This window comes from Aphelocoma coerulescens, chromosome 8 (genome assembly GCF_041296385.1).
Source record: "Aphelocoma coerulescens isolate FSJ_1873_10779 chromosome 8, UR_Acoe_1.0, whole genome shotgun sequence".
NCBI classification, from domain to species: Eukaryota; Metazoa; Chordata; class Aves; order Passeriformes; family Corvidae; genus Aphelocoma; species Aphelocoma coerulescens.
Genome location: NC_091022.1, coordinates 11,383,316 through 11,406,744, shown reverse-complemented (window position 1 = coordinate 11,406,744; position 23,429 = coordinate 11,383,316). Strand labels below are relative to the sequence as shown.

The following is a 23,429-nucleotide window of genomic DNA, read 5'->3' as shown; positions in this document are numbered from 1 at the left end:
CCATCTTTCAAAAACTACTTTCTAGTTCTTCTCTTATTTATCACTCTTTCTATAGAGGCATTTATGCATATTTCTTTATGTATATATACTTATATAAATAATAAGAAAAAATAAAGTAACATAGCTCAAATAATTTTTACTCAAAGATCAGTTTAATGTAGTGACATGACTCAACTACTTTGTATTGAGAAACTGGTCGCATAGAAATATGAAATTTTATAACTTAATTTCCCTTTTGTAATTGTTAAGATGGGAGAAAAAAGCTCAAAATCCCTTACTGAGCTTCCAATTTGTGGGGAAAATATGCTACTGACTTCATAATAAGAAGTTAAGATGTCTGAATGTCAAGAATATCAGTGGCCTTAGTGCAGCGATTATGCCATAATGGAAAAACCCAGTAGATGCCTGGATCTCCCAGCATCCCTCTACTGGAGAGCTCTCAGGCAACCTGCTCCTCTTTCAGGTGCATTTAATATTTGCAGCACCAGCAAATTTGTCTGGGAGGCAAGTCCTCATCTGCCACTCACCAGGAACAGGCTGTATTAAATTTTTATATTTATTGACATTTCATTACCATAATTGACTGCAGTTGGTTCTCTAGTAGAAGGCACAGGGCTGCCTCCTAAGCAGGAGAATTGGTCCCTTGAGTAGGATTTGCAATTAAAAACAACGCAGAATGGATTTTTTTTTAAATTGTGTAAATATGATGAGTTGAATTTTCAGCTTTAACTAGAGAATAGTAGGTGTGCAGAAGGCTTTTTTCAAGAGTGAGCAAAATTATGAGTCAGTGGAAAGACGACCCCCAAAGGTGTCAATCAGTTTACACAAAAGCAACTGTGCATGAAAAAGCCTCAGTTAATGTCTATTCTGAAAAAGTGGTCACATTAAAGACTACTCTGTTCTGCTTGCTTGGTCCTTTATGCAGAAATTCATACTAAAATGTGCATTAATTCTTTTACCTTCCAATTCCTGATTAAAAGCACTTCTAAAAGACAAAGATTAAACCAGCTTGGTTTTTGTGCAAAATGCTTAATTGCATACTGAAGTCTTAGCATTTACTTTATATTGTACATTTTACTTCATATTGTATATTGATTTCGTTTGGTAAAATCAAATCCACAACTAAAATCATTCTTGCATCCCAATTGATACTACTACATTTCACATCGATTTTGATGTTGAAGATGTTGTCTGGTATTTTTTAAAACAGCAGCTTTGTCAAAGATTCCCCATAACCTAATTTGGAAGTAAAACGATGGGCTAAAGTTATGGCTGCAGAAGTGTGAATTCCTCCTGTACCCTGGGCTAACTAAATGCTGTGGCTGATGGCCAAAAATAAAGGGACCACCTGTGCTTTTTTGTTTTGCAAATGGTGTTTCATGGTAGTTAATGATTTTTGAAGACAAATCCCTAATTTTACTGGGCTCAGATAGTAATTTTTCTGGTGGAATCAGGTGGTGGCTTCTGGTATCAACTTTTCTCTATGCTCACAAAACAGTCTAACACTTAATCATGGAATTAAGTTCCTTTTTTTCTTCTAAAATTAAGCAGTGTTTGATTTCTAGACTATGACTGTGGTATCATGGGGAAATACTGTGTAGAACTGCACCAATCCTTTCAATGCTTCAGCAGGCTTGAAATAGTCTCCAGAATATGATTAGAGTGATTTTACTTGTTGATGGCTGTTGCCAGGTACTGGCTATCCCTGACTGCCATTCCTTTCAGCCAGACAGGAATTGCACAAGTAAGGAATAAAGCTTCTGCTGTGGCTCTATTCAGTACCTGTATAATCTAGCAGATGAAGGCAGTTCAAGTTAATAAAAGACTGATTTTCATCTTGAATTTAGTAAATTAGGCTACTGTGTATTTGGGGTATGAAGGCAGAGGCAGTGGATGCCCAGCTGCAGCAAAGGGAGCGTCCTGCTCCTCCTGCTCTCCGGGGTACAGCACCTCTAGCTGCTGGGGAGCTGCTTGCCAACACTCCCTCCTTGGCTACAAACAGCATTGAAAGCCTGGGGTGGCCCACAGGGACCTGCCCTGGGTCTTTGAGTCCTGACCCTGCTCAAGTGGATGCTCTGTGGGTGGATGAGTCTCATCTCAGAGGCGTGCATCCAGTATGTAGCAAACAAGTTAATTTACCATTGCAACCTTTCCTCTGTTTCCTGAAATATGTATTTCAGTGGAAACTGCAGTGGTTATTAAATTCTTTTTGAGCTTTTCATATAATTCTCGCATTAGTAACAGTATTTCTGTTATGTTTCTAAGCAAATAAACATGGAAAACACTTTGAAGAGGTGCCTATGTACGAGGAGGCTTCAGCATGGACAAAACCCACAGATATGCTTGTATCTGCTGGTTATCAGGTTTGGATATATTAATTAAAATTGTATTGACTTATGCAGCATAAGATGCTTGTCATTTTAATGTGAGACACAATAATAGAAGATAATGAATTAAGTTGCCAGTGGCCCTTTCCCCTAGGATGATGTTATGGTGCTTGGTAATTAACTATAATATGCAAATATTAACACTCCAAAGTACTGCAGAGTATGATAGAATCCATTTCTTTACCGAAGTGTTATAATGTACTTTTGTGGTTTTTTTATATGGAGATGAGGTGATATGAGATCACTGCTGAGTTTGATATTCAGTAACTTCATCAGAAGACAGAGCATCACTGGAAATATTTTTTTGTGAATATCTGGGTAACATCTCACAAGGCTGTGCTAACTCAAACTGCTTCGTGAGGAGCTTTGAACCATTTAAGTTCATTCCCCCTTATTACCCTCTTACCTTACACAAATTTCTGCTGTACTGTTTTAAATCCTTTCCCACCAATGACTGCAGAGGAGTCAAGACTGGACTTTGTATCCCATCACTATCACTACTCCACCAGGCAGGTGGGACAGACTGATGTTCTTTCTTCAACTTGAGTCTCTGAATAACTTGTCTTTCATGCTGGGCAAGCTTAAAATCAGCTATGGGATTTTACGTGAGTTTATGTTGACAAGTTAGTTCACTAGCATGGGACTGGTTTGGAGGACTAACAGGCTTGAAGAAATGCTGCCAGACTCCAGGCAAATAACTTTTGTTTTCTTTATGGGAGCCATGTGTAGGAAATACAAAAGAAATGTGTTTCCCATGAACACAACAGAGTTAGTGTGTGGGAAATGGAAGAATTCTTGTGTGCAAGGATTCATGTTGGGTGCTCTTTCCATGAATTTTTACTGGAACTGGAATTTTAGACTTTAAAGCATAGTGCTATGATGGTTTCATGGCAACACAGCAAAGCACATGTAAATTGGGATCAGGTTGTTCACAGGTATGTCCATAGCTACTTGAAAGGCTCAAAATATCTAACAAATATTTGGAAAAACCTGAATTCAGGGCACTTCATGGTTATAACTGAATTTTGATGTGTTTTACCCAGTTTAACTGAGCACGTCTAGTTCATCCCCAAGGAGCAGCCAGCATAATATCTTCATAAGGCATGAGGCACTTTGAACAACTAGCATAACCTTACTTTCCTTTAGGCAGAAACCACTAGAGTAAGGAACTGTGCAAGAAAGCAAATACTGTACTAAACAGCAAAATAATGATTGCTTGACCTCATTTGTATCCACCTTGAATCAAATCCTGTGTTTATTTGCTGATGTAAGGACTTCTAGATTTGGCCCTGAAATGCAAATACCTCTTTTGTGCCCACTACAACTATGAAATCTCACTGACTACAACACATATCTAATGGGAAAAAGATACTATTTTCCAAAAACATAAGAAGTAATAGGTTTCCACTAGATATCCTTGAGCTTTCTATACCTATGACTTGTGTATGTCCTTTGCAGTCACTCCTCTAACACTCTTGTTCTTTCTGTACATCAGTGGTACTTCTGCAAGGGTGATCTTTCTTGGCAACACCATCAAGATCTCGTGCTCTTTCTCTGATGCTATGCTTTAGAATACAAATCTGGGTGTAAAGGTGCATTTGCATGATGACTTGAACTAAATCAATAGTTTCAATAATCTCAAAAAAAAATCTGAGATTTAGACACATTTTTGGATGGCCTTTTTAACTGGAAAGGCTTTGGCCAAGCTCAGCAGAGGGACTATTTGGCAACAGTGAGTGCAGTGTAGGTATGAACAAAAGGAGCAGATTTTGTCTGGGCAGATGAGGCTACAATTCACATATTGTGCATTGAGTGTTGCAGGAAAATACACTGACAACGATATTCTGTGCAGAGCTTTAGTATCTACCTTATGTGTGCTGGCTCTTGGAAGCTGGCAGTGTATTGCTATTGTAGAAGATACAACAGGAAAGTGCTCAAGTTGGAGGAATTAAAATTCTATAATTAGAAATGGTCTGTTAAAATTACATGCCACATGGCAAGCCTACAAAACTCAGCATGTGGAGAGCATATTGGCAATGATTTACAATTAACCACCACATTGCAAATCACTCCTTAGCTGTTTTCTATTATGAAATTTTGAGAGTTGTAAAATGCGTTTGTGCTACTTTATTTCCTTTTGAAATGGTAATTGCTACTGCTGAGGGGCAGTACTTAGTGCAGAAAATGAAGTGTGCAGCACAGGGAGGAACTTGTTTCTGAGGAACTGCTGAGGAATTGTAATGATCTGAAAAAAGTGCTTTCTTGAAACACACAGACACAAAAGAGCTTAATTTATGAAACCCCAAATAAATAACAAAATAAAATAAAACACAGTCTCTTTTTGTACAAGGGCCAAAGCTTACTGCTTTGTTGCTGACTGCACTTTTTCCCCATCAAAGTGGAAACAGTGGATTGACACTGGGTAAAACTCATGAACCAGTGGCTTGAGGGAAATGCAGATATATGGAAATGTGATAGGAGTGCCCTAAAGTAATGGGTTTTGAACCAGTGTGTTTGAAAATTACCAAGTGTTCTAACTGCTAGCCCATTTTATATACCTAGTACAGAACTGACAGTGGTATGGCCCTGGGGACCTGGATAAAGTTTGGCTTTTGTGTCTGAGGAACAGAGGCTATGCAGTCTAAGTGGAGACAGCAGGTATGTTCTAATTAAGTGGTGGTAAATTCCCCCCTTACAGCTTCCACCTTGATGGTGATCGTAAAAAGGACTGTGTTTAGGAGTAGCTTTTATGGAGGGATATATTAAGGAAAGCGAGGACTGAAGCTTCTCAGGTCTTAAATATGCTAACTTGTGACAATAATCTTGATCTCTCAGGTAATAAAGTTGGCAGTCTAGCTCAGGTCCTCAATTTAAAGTTATTATCTTTGAAAGCCAGATGATTGACTGTAATTTCACTCATAGTGCTTTGTTGGTAGCAGAAATAAAAATGTCTACAGCACTTTTCATCAGAAGTGTCAGAGTGCTTTCCACACCTTAATCAACTAATTTTTATGAAATGGTGGCATGGTTTTTCCCTGTCTCTTCTGTGGGAACTGAGAGGATCAGGACAGCAATGAGAAAGTATGCAGGAACAGTGCACTAGCAAAGACTCGTAATGCTCAGGTCTAGAAGTGTGGCTTCCCAGAATTATTTTAGAGTTTTTACAGAGGATGCAGACACAGTCATAATGTCCTTTCATAAATACATTTGAACAGATGTTGTGTCTAAGAATGCAACAGTCTGAGTCAATGCTTCCAAGTAGGTCCATCTTGACACTTAGGGACAGTTGTATTGGATCAACTCATCTGAAAAAGTAACTCACTGCTGAGCAAGGATGTGAAAAGGCAGTGTACAGCAGCTGAAGCCAGGAATGGCTCAGGACAAGTAATGTGGAAGTACCATCCATGTCCACTGGCATGGAGTGATAATGTTAAAAAAGCTTTCAGCTGTGGTTGAAACTTGCAAGGGATGTTGAATTGCTAGTCTGGGATAAACCAGGAAGATGTGGGAATGCTGCTGGGTTCAGATGGTGATTTTGTGGCAGCAAGCACAGACCAGGCTGAGGTTCTCAGTGCCACCTTTGCCTCAGTCTTTCCTAACAAGATCTCCTGGGCTCTGTGCGTTGCATCAGGGCTCAAGGAGGAGGAGAGTGATGAGCAAGGGGTGTAAGTTGGAAAAAAATATAAAGGGTTCATAGGAGAACTAAGGAAGAACTTTCTCCCCATAGAGATTGTCAGGCAGTGGTACTGGCTGCACACAGATGTTCAGCAGTTTCCGTCTTTGGATTTTTTCAAAGCCCAACTGGACAAAGCCCTGAGAAACCTGCTTTGAGCAGGGGGTTGGACTGGTGACTCCTTAAAATTCCTTCCAGCTTGGATTATGCTGTGATTTTAAGATTTGTGGCTCTGGCAATTCTAGATATTTTAAAACTTCTGCTTAGCTCACCAGCCTTGTCCATCTAAGTAAAAAGTGTTCTTCAAGGAATGATTTTTATCCATGAAAATCATTTAAATAGATGCTGTTTTAAAGTAAATGCTTTTGATGGAGAAATTGCATACAAGTCATGTACTGGCACCACTGCAACACCTCGACTACCAGCAGCCTTTCTGTGAGACATGTGCCATGCACAGCATGGCGGGAGCAGGCACCCGCTCCTGGAAGCCATCGGGCTTTTCTCTGGGGATCCAGTGGCCAGGGCTGAGGGAAATCAGGACAAAACAGGGCCATTACAGGCAGATTTCAGAAGCAGCAGCCAGAGACTCTGTAATTCAGGTCTAGTGTCTCCCTGTTTCTGCATGTAGGTTCTGCAGCTATTAGCGATTGTGAAATGGGAAAAAGGACTGACTGTAGAGTTTTTGTTGCTGTTGTAGTGATATGGCTCCTGCTCTCAGCCTAAGTGCAAAGAGGAAAGTAAAGAGGGTGATGGGAGACTCTGGGGGTGATTGCACCAACTTCAAAGTTACAAACTTCAGCATAGGAAAGGAAAAATTTGGTTTAAAGAAGGATGTGTTAAAACTAGTTTACAAGCATGGGCAAAAATGGATGCAGTCATTCCAACATAGCCAGGTTTTAACCTAGTTGGAGACTGCCTGGAAATACACAGCTTCCCAATCCAGCTGCTGACTTGCAAGCAGTACTTTTAATAAGCATCCTGCTACCTGTTGTCCAACAGTGAAGAAACGCTCTGCTTTGCCTTGAGATCATGTGCAGCTGGGGTTTTTATTTTCAAGAAAAGATAAAAGTGGCTAATGAGGGAAAAATTATTACTATAGCAAAATGGGGACAATGGCTAGAATTTAAGGGTAGTTAGATGTCTCTAATGATTTCAGTGGGACTTAGGCACTCAGTGCCTTTAAAACAGTGCTAATCACATAACAAAGGAGACACTAATTTATCAGTTCTCTCAGGAACAGAAACCTGTCAATATACTTATACCTTTATAAACACAGGAGCAAGCAAGCATCCTGTGTGGTAAATTAAATAATAGCCAGTAAAATTGTTTATCTTTTGCAGAGGATGAAATGGAAAGGGAGTCAGTCATTTTCTCAATAGCACCAATATAAATCAAGAGTAATGCAACTAAACTAACTTTTGCTAATATAATTAGGGAATACAGCAAGATCTGAGGTAGGTTAGTGACTTTCCATGAAGTGCAGGAGTCAGTTCCATAGCTAGAATTTGAGTTTTCCAAATTCTTTCTTGAACAAGTCAATAATTTCTCTTTTCTACTGTAGACCTCTTAATCCTAAATGCCAACAGAAGAATCAGAGTCCTTCTGATTCTTATGAACACTTGTTCTTAGTCTTAAGAAATGGCTGCGGCTTTAAAATTATAGCTAAAGCTGTAAGCAGATTCCACAACATGCAGACGCAAATGGTGCAGCACAGGAAAAGGAGCTCTTTCCCATGTGTGTATAAATTGAGACACTTCAGTTTGCAGCGACTTAAATACCAAAGAGCCATCATTTGTTTTCACTTCAAGTCAGAAACATAATGTACAGGCACACTTTGCTTTTCTTTGATACTCTCATTTTTTTTTCTGTTAAAACAGAATAACAATCTGAGGAATAAGGTTCTTGTTTTACTGTCAAGTTTGTTGTGCTTTGGAAAGCGCGAAGAAAAAACTTTCTATTTCTTTTGTGTTCTCTCACAGTTTTCTTAGTATTTGCTACATTAGAGCTCTTGCATTTTGGGAGATCCATGTATCTGACACATGAAGAAAATTAACCCCTGGATAGCTGTGCAGAAACTGCAGGGTGCATACCCTGAGACAGTTTCTGAGACAATACCTGCTTTTATAGCCTATGGACAGAATCATTTTCCTGGGATTAGATGTCTCAGCTGCCCAGTTTCTCATACATGTGCATATGTCCCTAAAAGCAAGGTATTTCTGAGGTAGTAAGCAGCAGCTTCTCTAGATTTCTGGCCCAGCTTGGGCTTTTCTTTCAGTAAATCACAATTTAGAAGGGAAGAAAAGCTATACTTGCTTAAACCTAAAGCATTAGGGTTGAGAGTGGTGTTGTCAGAAACCATTTTAGCCCCAAGGAAATATTACTTCTTGAGAAACACTTCTCATCTGCTATTTTTCAATTACTGAAGTATTTGAAAAGCAAAGTGCTTATGATTATATCTGCTTTTTTAGCAGATCTGTAATCAGCAGACTAGAAACAGAGTGCACAAGTGATTTTACCTACAGCATTTGTGGCGGACCTCTGAGAACACAGGAGTGCTTCTGACCTAGTTAAACTCTGCTATTTTGAAAACTATTCTATAAACAAGACATGACTATTTCTCTCAGACCACATACTCACCTGTTGCCCGGTAACCAGAAGGATGGAGCCTTCTTTCCCGTGTACCACTTGCCGGTAAATGTGATCTAGAATTAAGAGTTCACTCCAGCAGTTCTGAAGCAGCTTCATTTGGTCATCAACCTGTGAAGGAAACATAAATATTGGTGACATCACTCTGGGGGTAAGTCTGACATCTCACTATGGAGACAGTTCTCCTTCACACAGCTGGCTGACATCAGGAGGACAGAGATGCTGTCTAGAATTTTTCATCCCCAGAATTGCTGTCTGCAGTTGAATAAACAGAACACTGCTGTAGCCTTTATCTGTAAAATGTGTAGAATATTTACTCCTGATTAGATTCCAGGAAAACATAACTATGGCATTGTTATGCAAAGTAGTAATAATTGTGTATTTATGGCAATGGGATTTCATTTTTGCCCAAAACAAGAAGAGCAGGAAATAATGCTGATGTGAACTTTCTCATACTCCCCACCTTTGAACCTCAGCTTCTGGAAATAATAAGGAATCTGCAGATTCACAAGTGTTACTGCTGCAACAGGCCCAAGTCAGAGACAGGCCCCTTGCAAATTAAAAAGTGCAAGATACAGAGCAAGGCTGATTCGGTATTAAAGATCTCTTCCTCTGCCCACATGTATTTGACATTTGAACCAAGTGATTTGTTGGCTCAGGAGTGGACAGTAAATTACCACATTGATGCACTTGGGCCAGGTTTAAATTAATTATTTGAAAAAGATATTTGAAATGTACAATTTCTATTACTCTTGCTTTTTACATGAAACTTCTTTGATCATTTTCTTCTCTGAACCAGAAATGCTGAAAAAAATCACAAAAATAAAATAAATCATGCTAACATCATAATGTCATCCAAATTACCATTTCACACAAAGCTATCACAGCTTACATCTGAAGAAAACAAATTTTAAGAGAGTTTAAACCTTCAGCATCCTTGTAATAACACCTAATACCTGAACAAGAGGTCAAGCATTTGAATGTACTATAAATGACTACATATTTCCAGTGTAAGCCAGCTGTCTCAGCCACAGGCTTTTGAAAACAAACTACACTTTACAGATCTGGCTTTCTGAAGATCCCAACAGCAGCTACTCCACAATCAAAGCTTACCTCCCAAGTGTTGCCCTATCATTAGTGAGCCAGTGCTGTGAGAACAGTGTGAGATGGCAAAATCACAAAAAATTGTTTTGCACATAGTCTGTTCCTGCTGTTTTACAAGACTCACAAAACTAGCACAGCGAACATCTGCTAGTGGTTCACAGAATCTACTGCTCTGTATTCACTGTAATTTAACCAGTGAAAGCCCATAAAATGGATAGCATAAACAGCTCTGTGCACATCCCAAACACCATGTTGCCTGCAGAAGACTATTAGATCCAGCTGCTTTTGCCATTTTAAGAAAGATGGTGGGGCAGTAGATGCCTCCCAGTTTGCACTAGGAAGAAAGACACATGACTTTAATGAAGAGTGTGTATTACTAAAAGGTAGGACAAATGACCAGTTCCAGCCTTCTTCTGAAAGACATATAGATGAGGAAAAGCACTTAGATTGAACAAAACATTGAGCAAAAACAGTAGTGCACCACTTCTTATGTTAGAATGTGCTGGTAAAGTTTATGATGTGTAAGTGTAAGTGCAGCCAGAGCACAAACACCTTTGTGGTTCCCTGGCATGTTGGTAAATGAGTTGCAGAAGCATATTATCTGTCAAAATGAGAAAATCAGCTTTTGACCAAAACGATTATGTGCCTTAAACTGAATGTGCCTGAAGCTGATGCTGAAGGCAAAGAGACTGAAGTTTGGTTCTGAAGAGGAAGGTCCTTTGCAGGAAAATCCTCTTGTGGACTTCAGTCTTCTGACTCCAATGCCAGAGCAGGCTTCTCTGCCATTAACAGCATAAGCAGGAGAAAAGGTAGCATTCTGTCACCAAGATATTTAAGTCCAGTCTGGGACTAGTCATAATCAGCAACATTTTCTATTGTGGTACACAATGAATTAAAACAAGCTCACAAGCTTGTACTAATGGCTAAATTTTGAGGGTTTTTTCTGTTTGTGGAGATCTTTAGGAGTATTTTCAATGTTTTAACACCAATAAGGAAAAAGTTTCCGTTGTCCGAACTACTAGGAATGCTTATAAATAAAAGTTAAGCATCATATTGCAAGCACCTGCCTGCTGCAAGAACACTCCCCAAATCTGCAGCTGCTCCCTGCCATAACAGAACACTGACATGAGGATAATGTAACCCAGGTCTTACCTAACCAAGATGTCGAATGAGATGCCCATTTGACAGCTATCAAGCCTCAAGCAAAAGCGTGAGTGAATACTGTGCCCAGATGGCTAAATTTAGGTTCTCTCTGGCCAGTGGCATTGAGATGAAGACTCTCCAGTGGGGACAGCATAACTGGAAATTGTTGCTGAAGAAATGGCTTTTAAAGAAAGATGTGGAAGAAGGTAATGAAAGGTGTGTGACTCAAAAGAAATAGGAGATCATTTCCAGCAGGCAGGGCAGCATGAAAGAGGAATAATGTTACAAGTATGAAATGAGTAAAACATCACACATGTAAAACTGCTCTTAAGTGACAAGGGAAGCAAAGGGAGTTCTTAGGAGGTGGCTTTCAAGGAAGGGAATGGGGAGGCAGTGTGGTAGGAGAAGACAAAGGGAAACTGGGTATTGAGTAAAACCTTGAAGGTAAGGAGGATGAGATGCAGGCTTAAAGGGTTTGTATGACTGCAAGTGATGCTGCTGGGGCAGAGAAGGAGCAAGTACTTTGTGTTAGAGAAGCAGAGGATAGTGGTTGACAACAGCACAGGTGTGGTACTCATCTGCTCAATGAACTTGATTCTGTTAAGTGACTGAATACAGGTTTGAACACAGAATTCTGTGGTGGTGTGTCTGAGTTCCTACACTGCCAGCTGGAATTATAAGGTGACTTTAAATAATTTTTTTTCTGAGTTTTCCTCTAACAAGGATTGGAAAACAAGCATGTGAGAGAATACATTTAGATGCATCTATTAGTTTGCATAATTTATCTTGCCAATGTAATGCAAGCCAGATAGAATATTTCCAGGAATAGAGAAAATGGATTCTCAATTTGAAGAGTAAAGGTCTAACCCTGAGCACTGTGGTGACACACTATCTCTTGGCAGGAGAAAAAGATGGGAATGGGAGTGTCACATCTGCCTGCTAAACCCTAGCCTCCCCTCAGCTGGGCCCTGAGCTTTTGATATGGGATCCAGTGGGAGTTTGTAGGGCTCACTAAGGCCTCTATTGACACTGAAATACACAATCCCACCTTATCAATTGTAGGTAAAGGGAGGACTTATCTCAGAAATGCTGGTTACTCATCTGAAAAACTATTTGTGCTGATGTTATAGATGAGGAAAGCCAGTGTGACACAAGAGTAGTATTGTTGTAGAGTGTATGCTTCCCACAGCACAGAACGTTAATCATTATAAACTTTTGTTTTCTCTGAAGAACAACACTGAAATTGCCAAACAGTAAAATGAAGAATAATGTGTATGCTTTGCTGAAATTCACCTCAATCTTATCAAAACAACACTGTGTCTTTCTTTTAGGAAAGTGTTTCAAAATATTTCGCATACTGTAACAAACAACTGCAGATTTATTACAATTTTTCTTCTGAAAAGGTATTTTCAGCCTGACACTTGATTAATTACCTGTTAAAAATTTCAGGGTCATGGGTTTTTTGTGTTGCTCTAAGTTAAATATTTTCCTTATAATTATTGCTGCACATTCAGTTAAACAATGCACTCACCTTTTACCCAGTTTACACCTCCTTTTCTCAGAAGCTGGAGAATCCTTTTTCATCCCTGTTCTTTTACATCCACTTGCCACTGTAGCTTTGGGCTTTTCTGCTACTAAAAATTTAAAAGGGTATCTAATGATTTTTAAAAAACATGATAATTGAAATTTATGTGATAAAGCTGTGCTGGATTCAGCTCAATTATTTTTACTTATGCTTCTAAGAGGGAATGCAAATATGGAATAACATGAAGCATTCATCTCGTAGTGCCACTTTTAAATTCTACGGCCATTGAATAGCCATTTCCTAGTGAATATGAAGTGATTAAACATCTGTCTGAACTGTTCAGCCTGAAGCATACAGGTTCAAGGAATGGTTGAACTTTCTTTCAAATGCAGTTAGGAGATCACTCACAAGTCATTGCAGACATATAGTTTGAGTTGTTACTCCATTTTCTTATGCTATCGTGATGCAAATCACCCCAAATCAAAGTTTTATAAGGCAAGTGCACTCCAGAGGCTATTTTTTACTCCTGAATGCATGCATGGCTTCCAAATCATTATATAGGTAGCGAAGGATTTGGACTCTCCAGATGGGTTGCTGCTAACAGTGGGAAACCTCCTGTGCAAGGTTGCTGTCAAAAAGCAGCACATAACAGCCAATGTGGTTTTAGGAGTGAATGCACGTAACTTTCAGAATCAGTGAATGCCCTAATAAAATGTGATTACTACCTATAACCTCAGTAATAAAATGCTACAAAGTTCAAGAAGAAATGATTTAATATTAACTATGATTGTTCCAGCTCTTTACTAGAAACCTGTGTGTTATAAAATTTTCTAGGTGAAGGCAGGGAGCGATCTTTACAAGTCTGTGTTTGCTTAAATGACTGTCCTGTTACCATCTAGCTCTAGCGTGAAGGAAGTATAAATCTGTCCAAGTTTGGTAGCGCTTTACATTTGTCTTGATTTAAAAATGAAAAGAAATACAGAAATACTTCAGTGTGTGCCTTTTCCTGCTCTGTTACAGCATGTACAGAGGCTGTTACACAAGTGCAGTTGTACTTGGAATGTGTCTCTGTATGTGTGCATAAGTCTTTCTTCAGTAAGAGTAGAATCTGGTAGATTTCTTCTGAATCTACCAGTCAGAGCCAGAGTATTTCAACAGAAAGTTTTTTTATCCAAGATATTAAGTTCCTATATGCTTTGTGTGAATCAGTGTCCAGATAGAGGAAAGCAACTGCTGAATGCCATGCTGGAAGAAAGGTTCATGTGCTCACCCTTTATTCAACAGCAGGGAACTGAGAAAGAGGAAGAGAGAAGGACTGAAATGCTTCATTAACTCTCTGCTTATGAAACCATTAGTATTTGCAATATCAAACCACTTTGGAATTTTTTAAAGGACACAGACAAGGAATTCATAGCACAAAGCAACATTTGAAAAGTCCCACACTTTTTTTACTTTTCCAAAATGTGGAGGGGTGAATGTGTGGTGCCCGTGCTCTGAAAGGTGTGCAGTGGTTCCTGCTTAGAAAATGCAGGCAGGGAGAGCGGTGGCTTTGCCACAGCTTCTCCACTCACATGGCCCTGGACAGCTCCGTGTGTGATCACTGGGAAACAGGGGATCAAAGCAGCACTGACCAGCCATTTCCCAGCTTCAGTCCTGATCTTCCAGAGAGTCAAAATACTTTAATAAAAAGCAGCCTTGAGCATCAGTTCACACTCATCGTGTTTTCTTGCAGGAGCAGAACACAAAGTGCCTGTGAGCCTGCCTCAGATTCCTGAAGGAGTAAGGGCAGGCAGCAGATGGTGATCCTAGTAAAGAACAAGATCTCTCTTATCGATGTTTGGACTCCATTTAGAAAGTATTCCCATCTATTAAGGAGAAGGTAAATGACCAATCTCATTTCTACAAGCATCAGTTGAAAGGGCTGTTACAATAAACTTTCTGTGTATATATATCTATTATATAGAGCACCAAATGTGTCACATAGCACTCCTATTTCTTCTCCTTATCCTCACATTTATCTCTCTACAAACTGCATGAAAATGACTTCATATTTCACAGTCAGCATTATTTCTGATGAATTATAAATGTGTTTTTCTTAGGTTCTTTTTTGAGTAGTTGTGGTTTGTGTTTTTTATTTTATTTAACTGAAAATAAGAGAAGTATTTCTTTTTAGTCCCAATTTTGCTTACAATGCAGTGTTTCTTGCCTCTCAAAGTGAATAGAAAGATAAGAAAAGGGGAAAATTAATTATTCTTGGCATCTGTTTCACAGAGTGAAGGAGGCACCTTCTTTAGCACTGGACCCATAGAATTTACCTTCAAAATCCTACTCCTGTGAGTATTTCTGCAGATGTTAGTACAGCCTAAACTTATGCATAGATGGGTGTAGAATTTTAAAAGGATTAGATATCGCTATGTAGTTTATGTAGCAATTTTGGTACTAGAGCTGTGTTGATCCCTTGAATTTCTCTGGAAATACACCTGTTTTTTCTGATGTCAACAAACTAATGGCAAAATTGTGTTGGACCATATTTTTAACTGTTAACTTGTGTGAATACAAGTCCTTTGACTTGCAATAAAATCAGAATTAGGCCCACCTGATTCATTGTTAGCCTTGTGGGTCTGATCTGCTTTTTAGTCTGCACAATGATGTCCCTCGGAGAATCAGAAACCAAGACTGAGTCCAGTGAACTTTATGGTACTGCTGGTGAATTTATTCTTAATATATTCAGTCAGCAGTCTCAGTCTGTTGTAGAGCAGCCTGTGATTAAAGTCTCTGTGGTCTTTTCCAAGTCACACATATTTTAGCATTATCTGAAAGGATTTCTAATATATAATATTCCTTTCCTGCTTGGTGATTAATTGGATAAATTATGATTTCATTTTTCTTACAGTTACTGTATTGTTCCAGCTGAAACTTATTCTAAGAGTATACAGGTAAACTTTACCTCCTATGATAGTTCTCATTTGTAAAATTTCTTTGATATCAGCAACATCAAATCTCAACAGAGATCAATGCATATGGGGTATATTTTTAATATGGGGTAGATTTTTAATATTAAAGATGAAGTTCTAGTATGAACTAAAGTTATTTTTGACAAAATAAATACTCTAGTAAAACTCAATCAAGCAGGCATCATATGGAAAGTATTTTTACCTTGTGACACAAGATATGTACTGATTTCAGAAAGCAATCTTTAATATGGTAACAGGCAAGCAGAGTAATTGCTCAACACTCTTAGGGTCCCATTCTTTCAAGTGCTGCATGCCCTAGAACACTGTTTTTTGCATGAGTTTTTAACAAGAGTTATTCAATCAGCTCTTGTTTAAATTACACTGTGTGGTTACTCTTCTGTTTAACAGGGTTAGTGTTTATTTCCAATCGAGCTGTTAAGTGGGTGTGGAGTATGGGAAAAGGGCAAGCCATAAGAGAAGTATAATCTTACTCTCTTAACAGGTGACACCTACAAATGTTCGTTTTTGTACACAGTGTGGGACTGTATTCACAATTACACTGATGGGAATATGCAAATAATCTTCTGAAGTCATGACTAAAAAAAAAGTTGCTTTAACGTTAGAGCAGTGTAAATGAGGGCAGAACAATTTTGCAGGTGAGTATTAGTGACAGTCAGGGTTGGACACTGACTAAACACAAAGAATCTAATACATTAAATGTTTCATACCATTTGTAGTTATCAGCATATCAGTAGGTTTTTATTTTAAATGTTCTTTATCTTTTGATTGCACGGCACTGCAATCTTTTTCATGAATTAAAATATATTGGTTTATATTTTACTTTTCATAGTCCTCTTCAAACTTTTGACAGATGTCCAAATATGTAAAGGCAAGTATATCTTTCTTCCCATATTTGAATCAGGGAAACATAAGGATCTAAAGTCTTCAGACCGAGAGCTGGACACAGAGTCACCTGTAATACACCTTTGGCAATAGAGGCTGGAGATACTGTGGAACACTGCACTTGTCATACAAATGTATTCCACTGTGTTTTCCTTTGATTTGTAGTAGAACAGCCAGAAAAAGCCACAGCAGAAGCAGTAAGAAATCATGAGAAACAGTATCTTCAGTCAAGACGTGAAAGGAGATGGTATACTGATGAAGAAAAAATACAGAAATGTTGTCTTACATCCTAAGGGCTGTAGCAGTAATAGTAAGTCACTGGGGCAGAGATTAAATGAGAAAGAAGACTCAATGCTAACAGAGAAAATGAAAGAAAAATCAGCCTTATGAATGGGGGTTGTCATGTATTAAACCAGTATCCATCTGACTTGATAGAAAAAATTGCTTAAAAACACTACCAAAGGAAGCTGAAGTCATACAAGAAGGTTGTGGAGGTGTAGTGATGCATGATCCAACAAGGTATATGGGAATGATCCCAAACACTTACTACTTCTCTTTTTATCTTAAAAGCATTGCAGGAGGCTCTCAGCATGCAGCTACTACCATCTAGCTAAATCCTTTCAACTAGGAACATCGTCTTCAAAAAAATTACCTCCTTTCCCAACAGAGCCAAGTGTGAAAGAGAAGACAGAGCCATGCTATTAAAAATCACAGGAAGTCCTGATTGAATGAATGTTTAAGGAACAGGCAAGTGTGTATTAAAATGGTTTTTTCCATTCATCCTTTCATTTGGCATTGTTTCATTTATTCCTCCTTCCTGTTTCCTGTAGTCTAATTTGGAAATCTCTGAAGTATCACTACAATAAGATTGTCACAACTCTGCCCAGGTCCCATATTGTCATTAGCACTGCAATTAGGATTAATATTAATTTTTAAAAATATCTTTGAAGATACTGGTTTTATTTGGGTTGTTTGGTATGTTGATGAGAGGAACTTTTTCAGTACTGAACACAGAATCAGTAGGAACCTTATAGGCAAAAATGACTGTGGACTGTGACACAAATGAGTCAGCCTCTGATTTTCTCTTCTGTCACAGCTGGGCACAGGTATCCAAATTGTGAGTCTCTAAACTGGGTTCCTACATGTCTGCATGCAACAGAAGATTAGCTGTGTGTTTAGGAAAAATGCAGAGAGTATTTGCATCTAATTTATTGGGTTTTTCTTAGCTCATTTGTGAATGACAGCAGGGATGATGAACAACAAAATCAGGCTTCTCTAATTACTTCCCGTTCACCCATGAGTGCACCACACACAACAACTGCAGGAGCTAAGTTTCAATCAGACTGGGAGAGGCTTGGTCAATGGGCAAGACCTTGCAATAAAATGGCAACATTTTCTTCAAAAATAAGTTTTTTCATTGCTTATGTTCAGGTGTCTGGCAATCTACTATTAATCTAGGTCTAAGTACCAGTTACTTTGATTTGTAATTAGGTTTAATATGAATTTTATTATTGAAGATTTGACATGACTAAAAGATTACTGTAACACCCTAATGTAAGAAGTTTTGTTGTTTAATCCCAGATTTATCCCAGTTTTACCAATGTAGAGTGCATGATGTCTCTGCCTCTAATAAGTTTTTCTGAGTTGTATTAGAACTTTTAAAAGTATGGCTACTTAAGTCTCTATCAGGGCAATTTTCCTGGTACATAAAATAGCTTGAATGATTTAAAAGTATAAATGGATGCAAGATTATACAAATATTCAGCATCATGTCACTGACAGGTAATGGATTGAATTCTCTCTTTGGCTAATCTGCCTGAGGGTCTGTTTCTTTTAGAGTATAAGGTCTTTAGGGAAGGGACTGACTGTTACTGTCTTTAGGCAGTATCTGTTTATGTTACCATAAATCAAACAGCAGAAAAGGGTTGCTTGACTGCATGGAGCATACATGGACACTTCTCTGTAAATAAAATTATCAGTCTTTCAATCTAAACTGCCAGCCTGCAAAATAAACCCAGAATGTTCAGTTGAATAATATAACAAGATATTTTTAGTGAAACTCACTGTCTCCTTACATAAATATAACCATCAGCTTAACAATATCACAAGAATATTTTGCTCAGTAATTTTTGCACTGTGGCATAATCATATAACCCGACATCCTATGTAACCATGAAATACCAATAGCAATAGGCATTAATAAGGCATTATACAGTATCCTGAGCTTGGATGGTGTACAAGAAATTCTTACATTATGAATGTCTTCGAGACTGATTCTACAACTCATATGAAGATAGAAATACAAAAATGCCTGGGTTTCAACAAAAGGCTTCAAGGAGCCGGTCCTTACTTTTATGGCTTTGTATCTGTAAAGACTGTGATACTGCACACATTTTTTAAGTACATCCTAACATAAGCCAACTTCCAAATCCAGCTTCTTCCAACAGCTCCTTTTGTATTTCCTCTTGCATGAACATACACTACACCAAAATCTAGTATACTGTATCAAATATATGCGTTTTGCAAATATATGACTATTTGATAAATGGAGTCAAATGTGGGGGGTTTTTTGGTTACTTTTAGCAAATGAAGAATGTGCATAGTTTAGTTTTTAGCTCACATGTTGCATGCAAATTGCCTCTTTCTACAGTGCAATGTGCGTATGAAGTTCTCTGAGATGTCTGAACTAGATTCACTCTGTAAGTACTTATCCAGAATATGCAATTAAAATGTAATTCATTTCTAGATACCATCAATATTCTGTCATTGCATAAGGGGAATGGACTAGGTGACCCATGAAGTCTATTCCTGCCCTCATATCTATTATGATTACCTTATATTAGTAAAATTGCTTTTTAAGGTCACTTATATGTCATGGTTCCCTTTACACAAATATTTGGTACATTTGGCCATTTATGTGTATTTTTTTCAGCTCTGTTGAGAATGGATTCAGTACAGGCAGAGCATCAAATGAAGGAAAAACATGATATTTTGTTGTAAATAATTCATAAAACAATGTTATGACCCTTATTCCCCGTGAGGCGCCCAGATAATGAGCCACCCAAATGAAGCAGTGAAAACATGCACTTCCCCTACCATGGATGTGCCCCTGACAGACTCCTCAGGGTCACAAACCCATCAATCTCTTTTCACACATGAGCTAATCAATTCAAAGAGGGAAGTGCCAATGAGCTATTAGATCAATATGGTGAAGTATGGAGATTGATCTTATCCCAGAGTGACTACATTAACAGACTCGTCAGTGTGACCTCTGCCCTGCGGCGCACATTATACAGGATTGCAAGTCTGAGATCTGAATGAAGACCTCAGGTCATTGCTTTTAATAATCTGCTTTGCTGAAAGAATTAAAAGTAAATCTGTAAAGAGATGACTAATGAAAATATGAAGTGCTTTCTGCTCCTCTAGTCTTGGAATGCTTGCAGAAATCACGCCAGCTTTTCACAGCAGCCGACAGCATCGACTGTCTCACACAGGCACCTGCTCAGCCGTGCCGGGCTGTTGGCATTTGAGAGAACAGTTTAATACAGCCATTGAGAGTGTGCTCTCCTGCCACAGAAATTAATAAATTACACCAAATACAAAATGATAAGAAGTACTAGCTGTGTCAAAATCACTTAAAGTCTTGGCTGAACTGCCAGACTGAGAGCTGTACTGGAGTCCTGGTGGTCTGAATTATTTAGCTGGTGTAAGTGGGATGGCAGGAGCTGCCACTGCTGTGGAAGTTACTCAGAGTGCTGCCATGCACTGCCAAGAGTGTTCCTTCACCAAGCAAAATGTTCCCAATACTTGCAATAACTCAAGGTCCAACCCTGGGAGTCAGTCTGTTTTCAGTTAGGCCAGAGGCCAGTGACTTTGGGGAGAATTGATCTGATCAGAGGAGCCTGGTTCACAGAATTTATGAGCAATGCGTGTGTACATTCTATAATCCTCTGCTGTCCCTCAATCAACCTGTGCTGGTAAATGTCCCCAGCTGTACAGGAAGTCTGTACATGCAGTGACCACATGTAATACTATAAGCAACCATTTCAGGCATCTCATTTTAAAGACTCATTCTTTTCATATATAATTTCAGAGATGCTGAAAAAAGTACACTTTGTTGTCTCAGAGCATGATATTAATATTGTTAATATTTTTAAACTCTGAATAATTTCTCTGCAATGAAACATTTATGTATACAACACACTTTTAATACTGTATTTTTATTATACCGAACATTTTTATTGTTCATTGTATAATTGAATCAATGAATTAGGAAAAGGTTACTAAAAAAGGATTAATGCATTTTTAATGAAACTGAATGATATAACCTCTGTTAGTCACTGAGAATAATGGCAGATCTATCAGGTTTATACAGATAAGAGCTCTGTGAGTTTATCTGAAAGCCCACATAATGTCCCTCTTTTAGCTGCAACCTAGAAAAACAGCCCTAGCAATCCTATTCAGGATTTTAATTCATTGTTTATGTATACGATCTCTCTTCCGCCTTGCGATCGGATCACCTCTCTAATGATGCAAATATGAATCTCTTTAGCAGACACATCTATTTCCAGTTGTAAAACACTTACTGAAAACAATGCTCTTTCAAAGCCTAAATGGAAGAACCAAGCAATGCAATACCACTGGGAAATGTTTCTGAACTCAGGGTAATAGCGAAACCAGTGAGAAACTCTGCATGTTAATAGTGAGAGCGGGAACATTTCAATGCTTGCACAGCTCAAATCCTTAATTAACACACCAACCTAAATTATAAATACTTTTCAGGTAGAAGCTACTATGCTGAAAGATAACCCAACAGAAAATCCTTATATTGGTATAACACTGATTGAAATGTTAGCACTGTACAAATGTCATATAGAAAACTGTAACAGCAGTTGCAAACTTGGTTCTGAATCCTACAGAGATACTGTGATCTTTGTAGCCTAGCATTTAATTTTTGATTACTTTGCAAGGATATAAAACTAGATAACAGAAGGTTATACTAGTACAAGATATACTGGGGAGGAGGGACTTTATAACACCCTTGGAAATGTGTTTGCGTATTTTCAATTGGAGGTATGTTACCAAACTTCAAGAGAATGATTCTAGTGTTTTTCCTACCTTCCAAGAGAAACTGAGAGTATGCAGAACATGTGTGGTACACAAGATGCTGCAGTATTGCTCAAGAACTTCTGTGAATTCTATGAGACCGCATAATTCATAGTGGTGAACCACAGTTAAATAAATCTCACCACCAAAATGGGCATACTTTTTTTCTCCCACTATATTGTGGTTTTTACATCATGTCCTTTCCAAACAAACTAAAAAACCATTCTATAATAGAAGTGCTTTAGATCTAAAATGGGTTAAAAATCCTGATAGTATATTTGTATCTTTCCACTTATAAAGCCAGGAACTTAATACACATCCAACAGTACAGGTCTCAGGACTTTGATTCAGGAAAGCACTTGTCTTGACCTCACTTATGTGAAGCTGATGCTTATATATTTTCATTAAAATGAGGGTGATTCTCCTGAACAGGGACAAGGGTAAGTAAACTTATAGCATATACAGAACTAAAATACCTTTTCCATAAATAATAATACTACCTTTTTAAAATTCAGTGCCTCACACTCAACAAGCGCTAAAAGTAAATGCTGCCTCCCAATGGAAATGTAAAGTTTGTTTCCCAATAAAATAAACCACAGAATTTCTAGTCCAATTTTTTAAACATACCTCTGGTAAGAAAATAACAATTTTCATTCTGGATTTCACAATCAAATGTTTGGGTTTATGAATGTCACACCAGTGGGCTCAAAATGTACTTCTGGAGTAAGGTGGATGTCTTTTCCCTTTAAAAACAACCACTTGAAAACTGGTTAGAAATACAAGGAAGCAGAACTGGAATAGTGGTAGAGTTCAAACAAGGTCATGAAGTTCATGAGAAATATAATTTATCTTATGATTCTGCAATTTACTATACAGCTCCACAACTCATAATTGCAGTATCACTCACGCATGTGCTATCAACAGATGCATCTGTCTGGTCACAGAATCTGTAGCTGCATTAGGGATATCTGCTAGTGGCATCTATTTAGATGCTTGTTATGTATCTGAGTGCAAATAAGTAATTCACATTATTTTATAGTCAGTGAGACACGTCACTAGCTTCTTTGTAACACAGGGATGGATTTTAAAAAAAAGCACTCCAATTTCTACTGTAAGCAAGAGCTTATAGGCAGAGAACATTGCTGAAAACTTTCAGAACAAAAAAAAAAATCTTCTGGGAAAGTTACAATAGATTCAAAATACATGTCTAGAATCTGAATGCTTCCTCAGCCTCAACAGAATAAATAATAAATGCTTTCTAGGTAACTACTGCAGCTCTTTGGGTAACATATATATAAATAAATTAAAAATGTCTGTCGATTGACAAGTGTTTTGTGGGCTTATACTGGAAAGCCAATAGCTAATTATGAAAGCCTGACTTGACTAATCAATTATTCAGATGAACATTAGGTGCCTATTATATGCGTAAACATGGGAATTATATTTCCCCTAAGTAACTTTCTAAAATAACAAACCCAAAACATGCAAATTTCAAACAGACAGAAATGGCACTATTATGCCCTTATTGCACATGTAGAACTCCCACTGAATTATTCAGGGAACAGTGAATCGGGAGCCTTGGTCTTCTTACTCTGAGCAGCACAGCAATACCAGCACCTGCCATGTAGTATTTGCTATGCATGTAATATTGATTTAGCTCGTTCTTGCTGGTCATGTTTCAAATTCATTTCATGTTTAGGAGATAGGGAAAAGGAGTAGTATCTCTGGATTGATATTTGGAATATATTTTTATGCCTGTTGAACACAAGATTATCTGATAAATTAGTAAGACCATGTCTTTTGAGTGCAGGAAGAATAAGCCTTTGAAAATGAGCACAAGAGAGGTAATGAACTGTGTTTTGAAAAGGTTTATACTTGCTACATTGCCCACCTCCTGTATGTAAAGACTGGGAGAGCGCTTGCATTACAGAACGGATTCACTTAGGTTTCTTTAAGGCAAAAACCACAACAAAGTAATGCATAATTGT

At 38.1% G+C, this 23,429-nt stretch overlaps 1 protein-coding gene across 1 annotated transcript in view; it reads right to left on the bottom strand.

Annotated features, from left to right (window-relative positions):
• The window catches only part of NR5A2 (nuclear receptor subfamily 5 group A member 2), an 87,806-nt gene that overhangs the window by 29,835 nt on the left and 34,542 nt on the right, over positions 1–23,429 (bottom strand). The window contains exon 6 of the mRNA XM_069022626.1: positions 8,698–8,817. Coding sequence (XP_068878727.1) covers positions 8,698–8,817 — 120 coding nt within the window. The remainder of the gene's footprint in view (positions 1–8,697; positions 8,818–23,429) is intronic.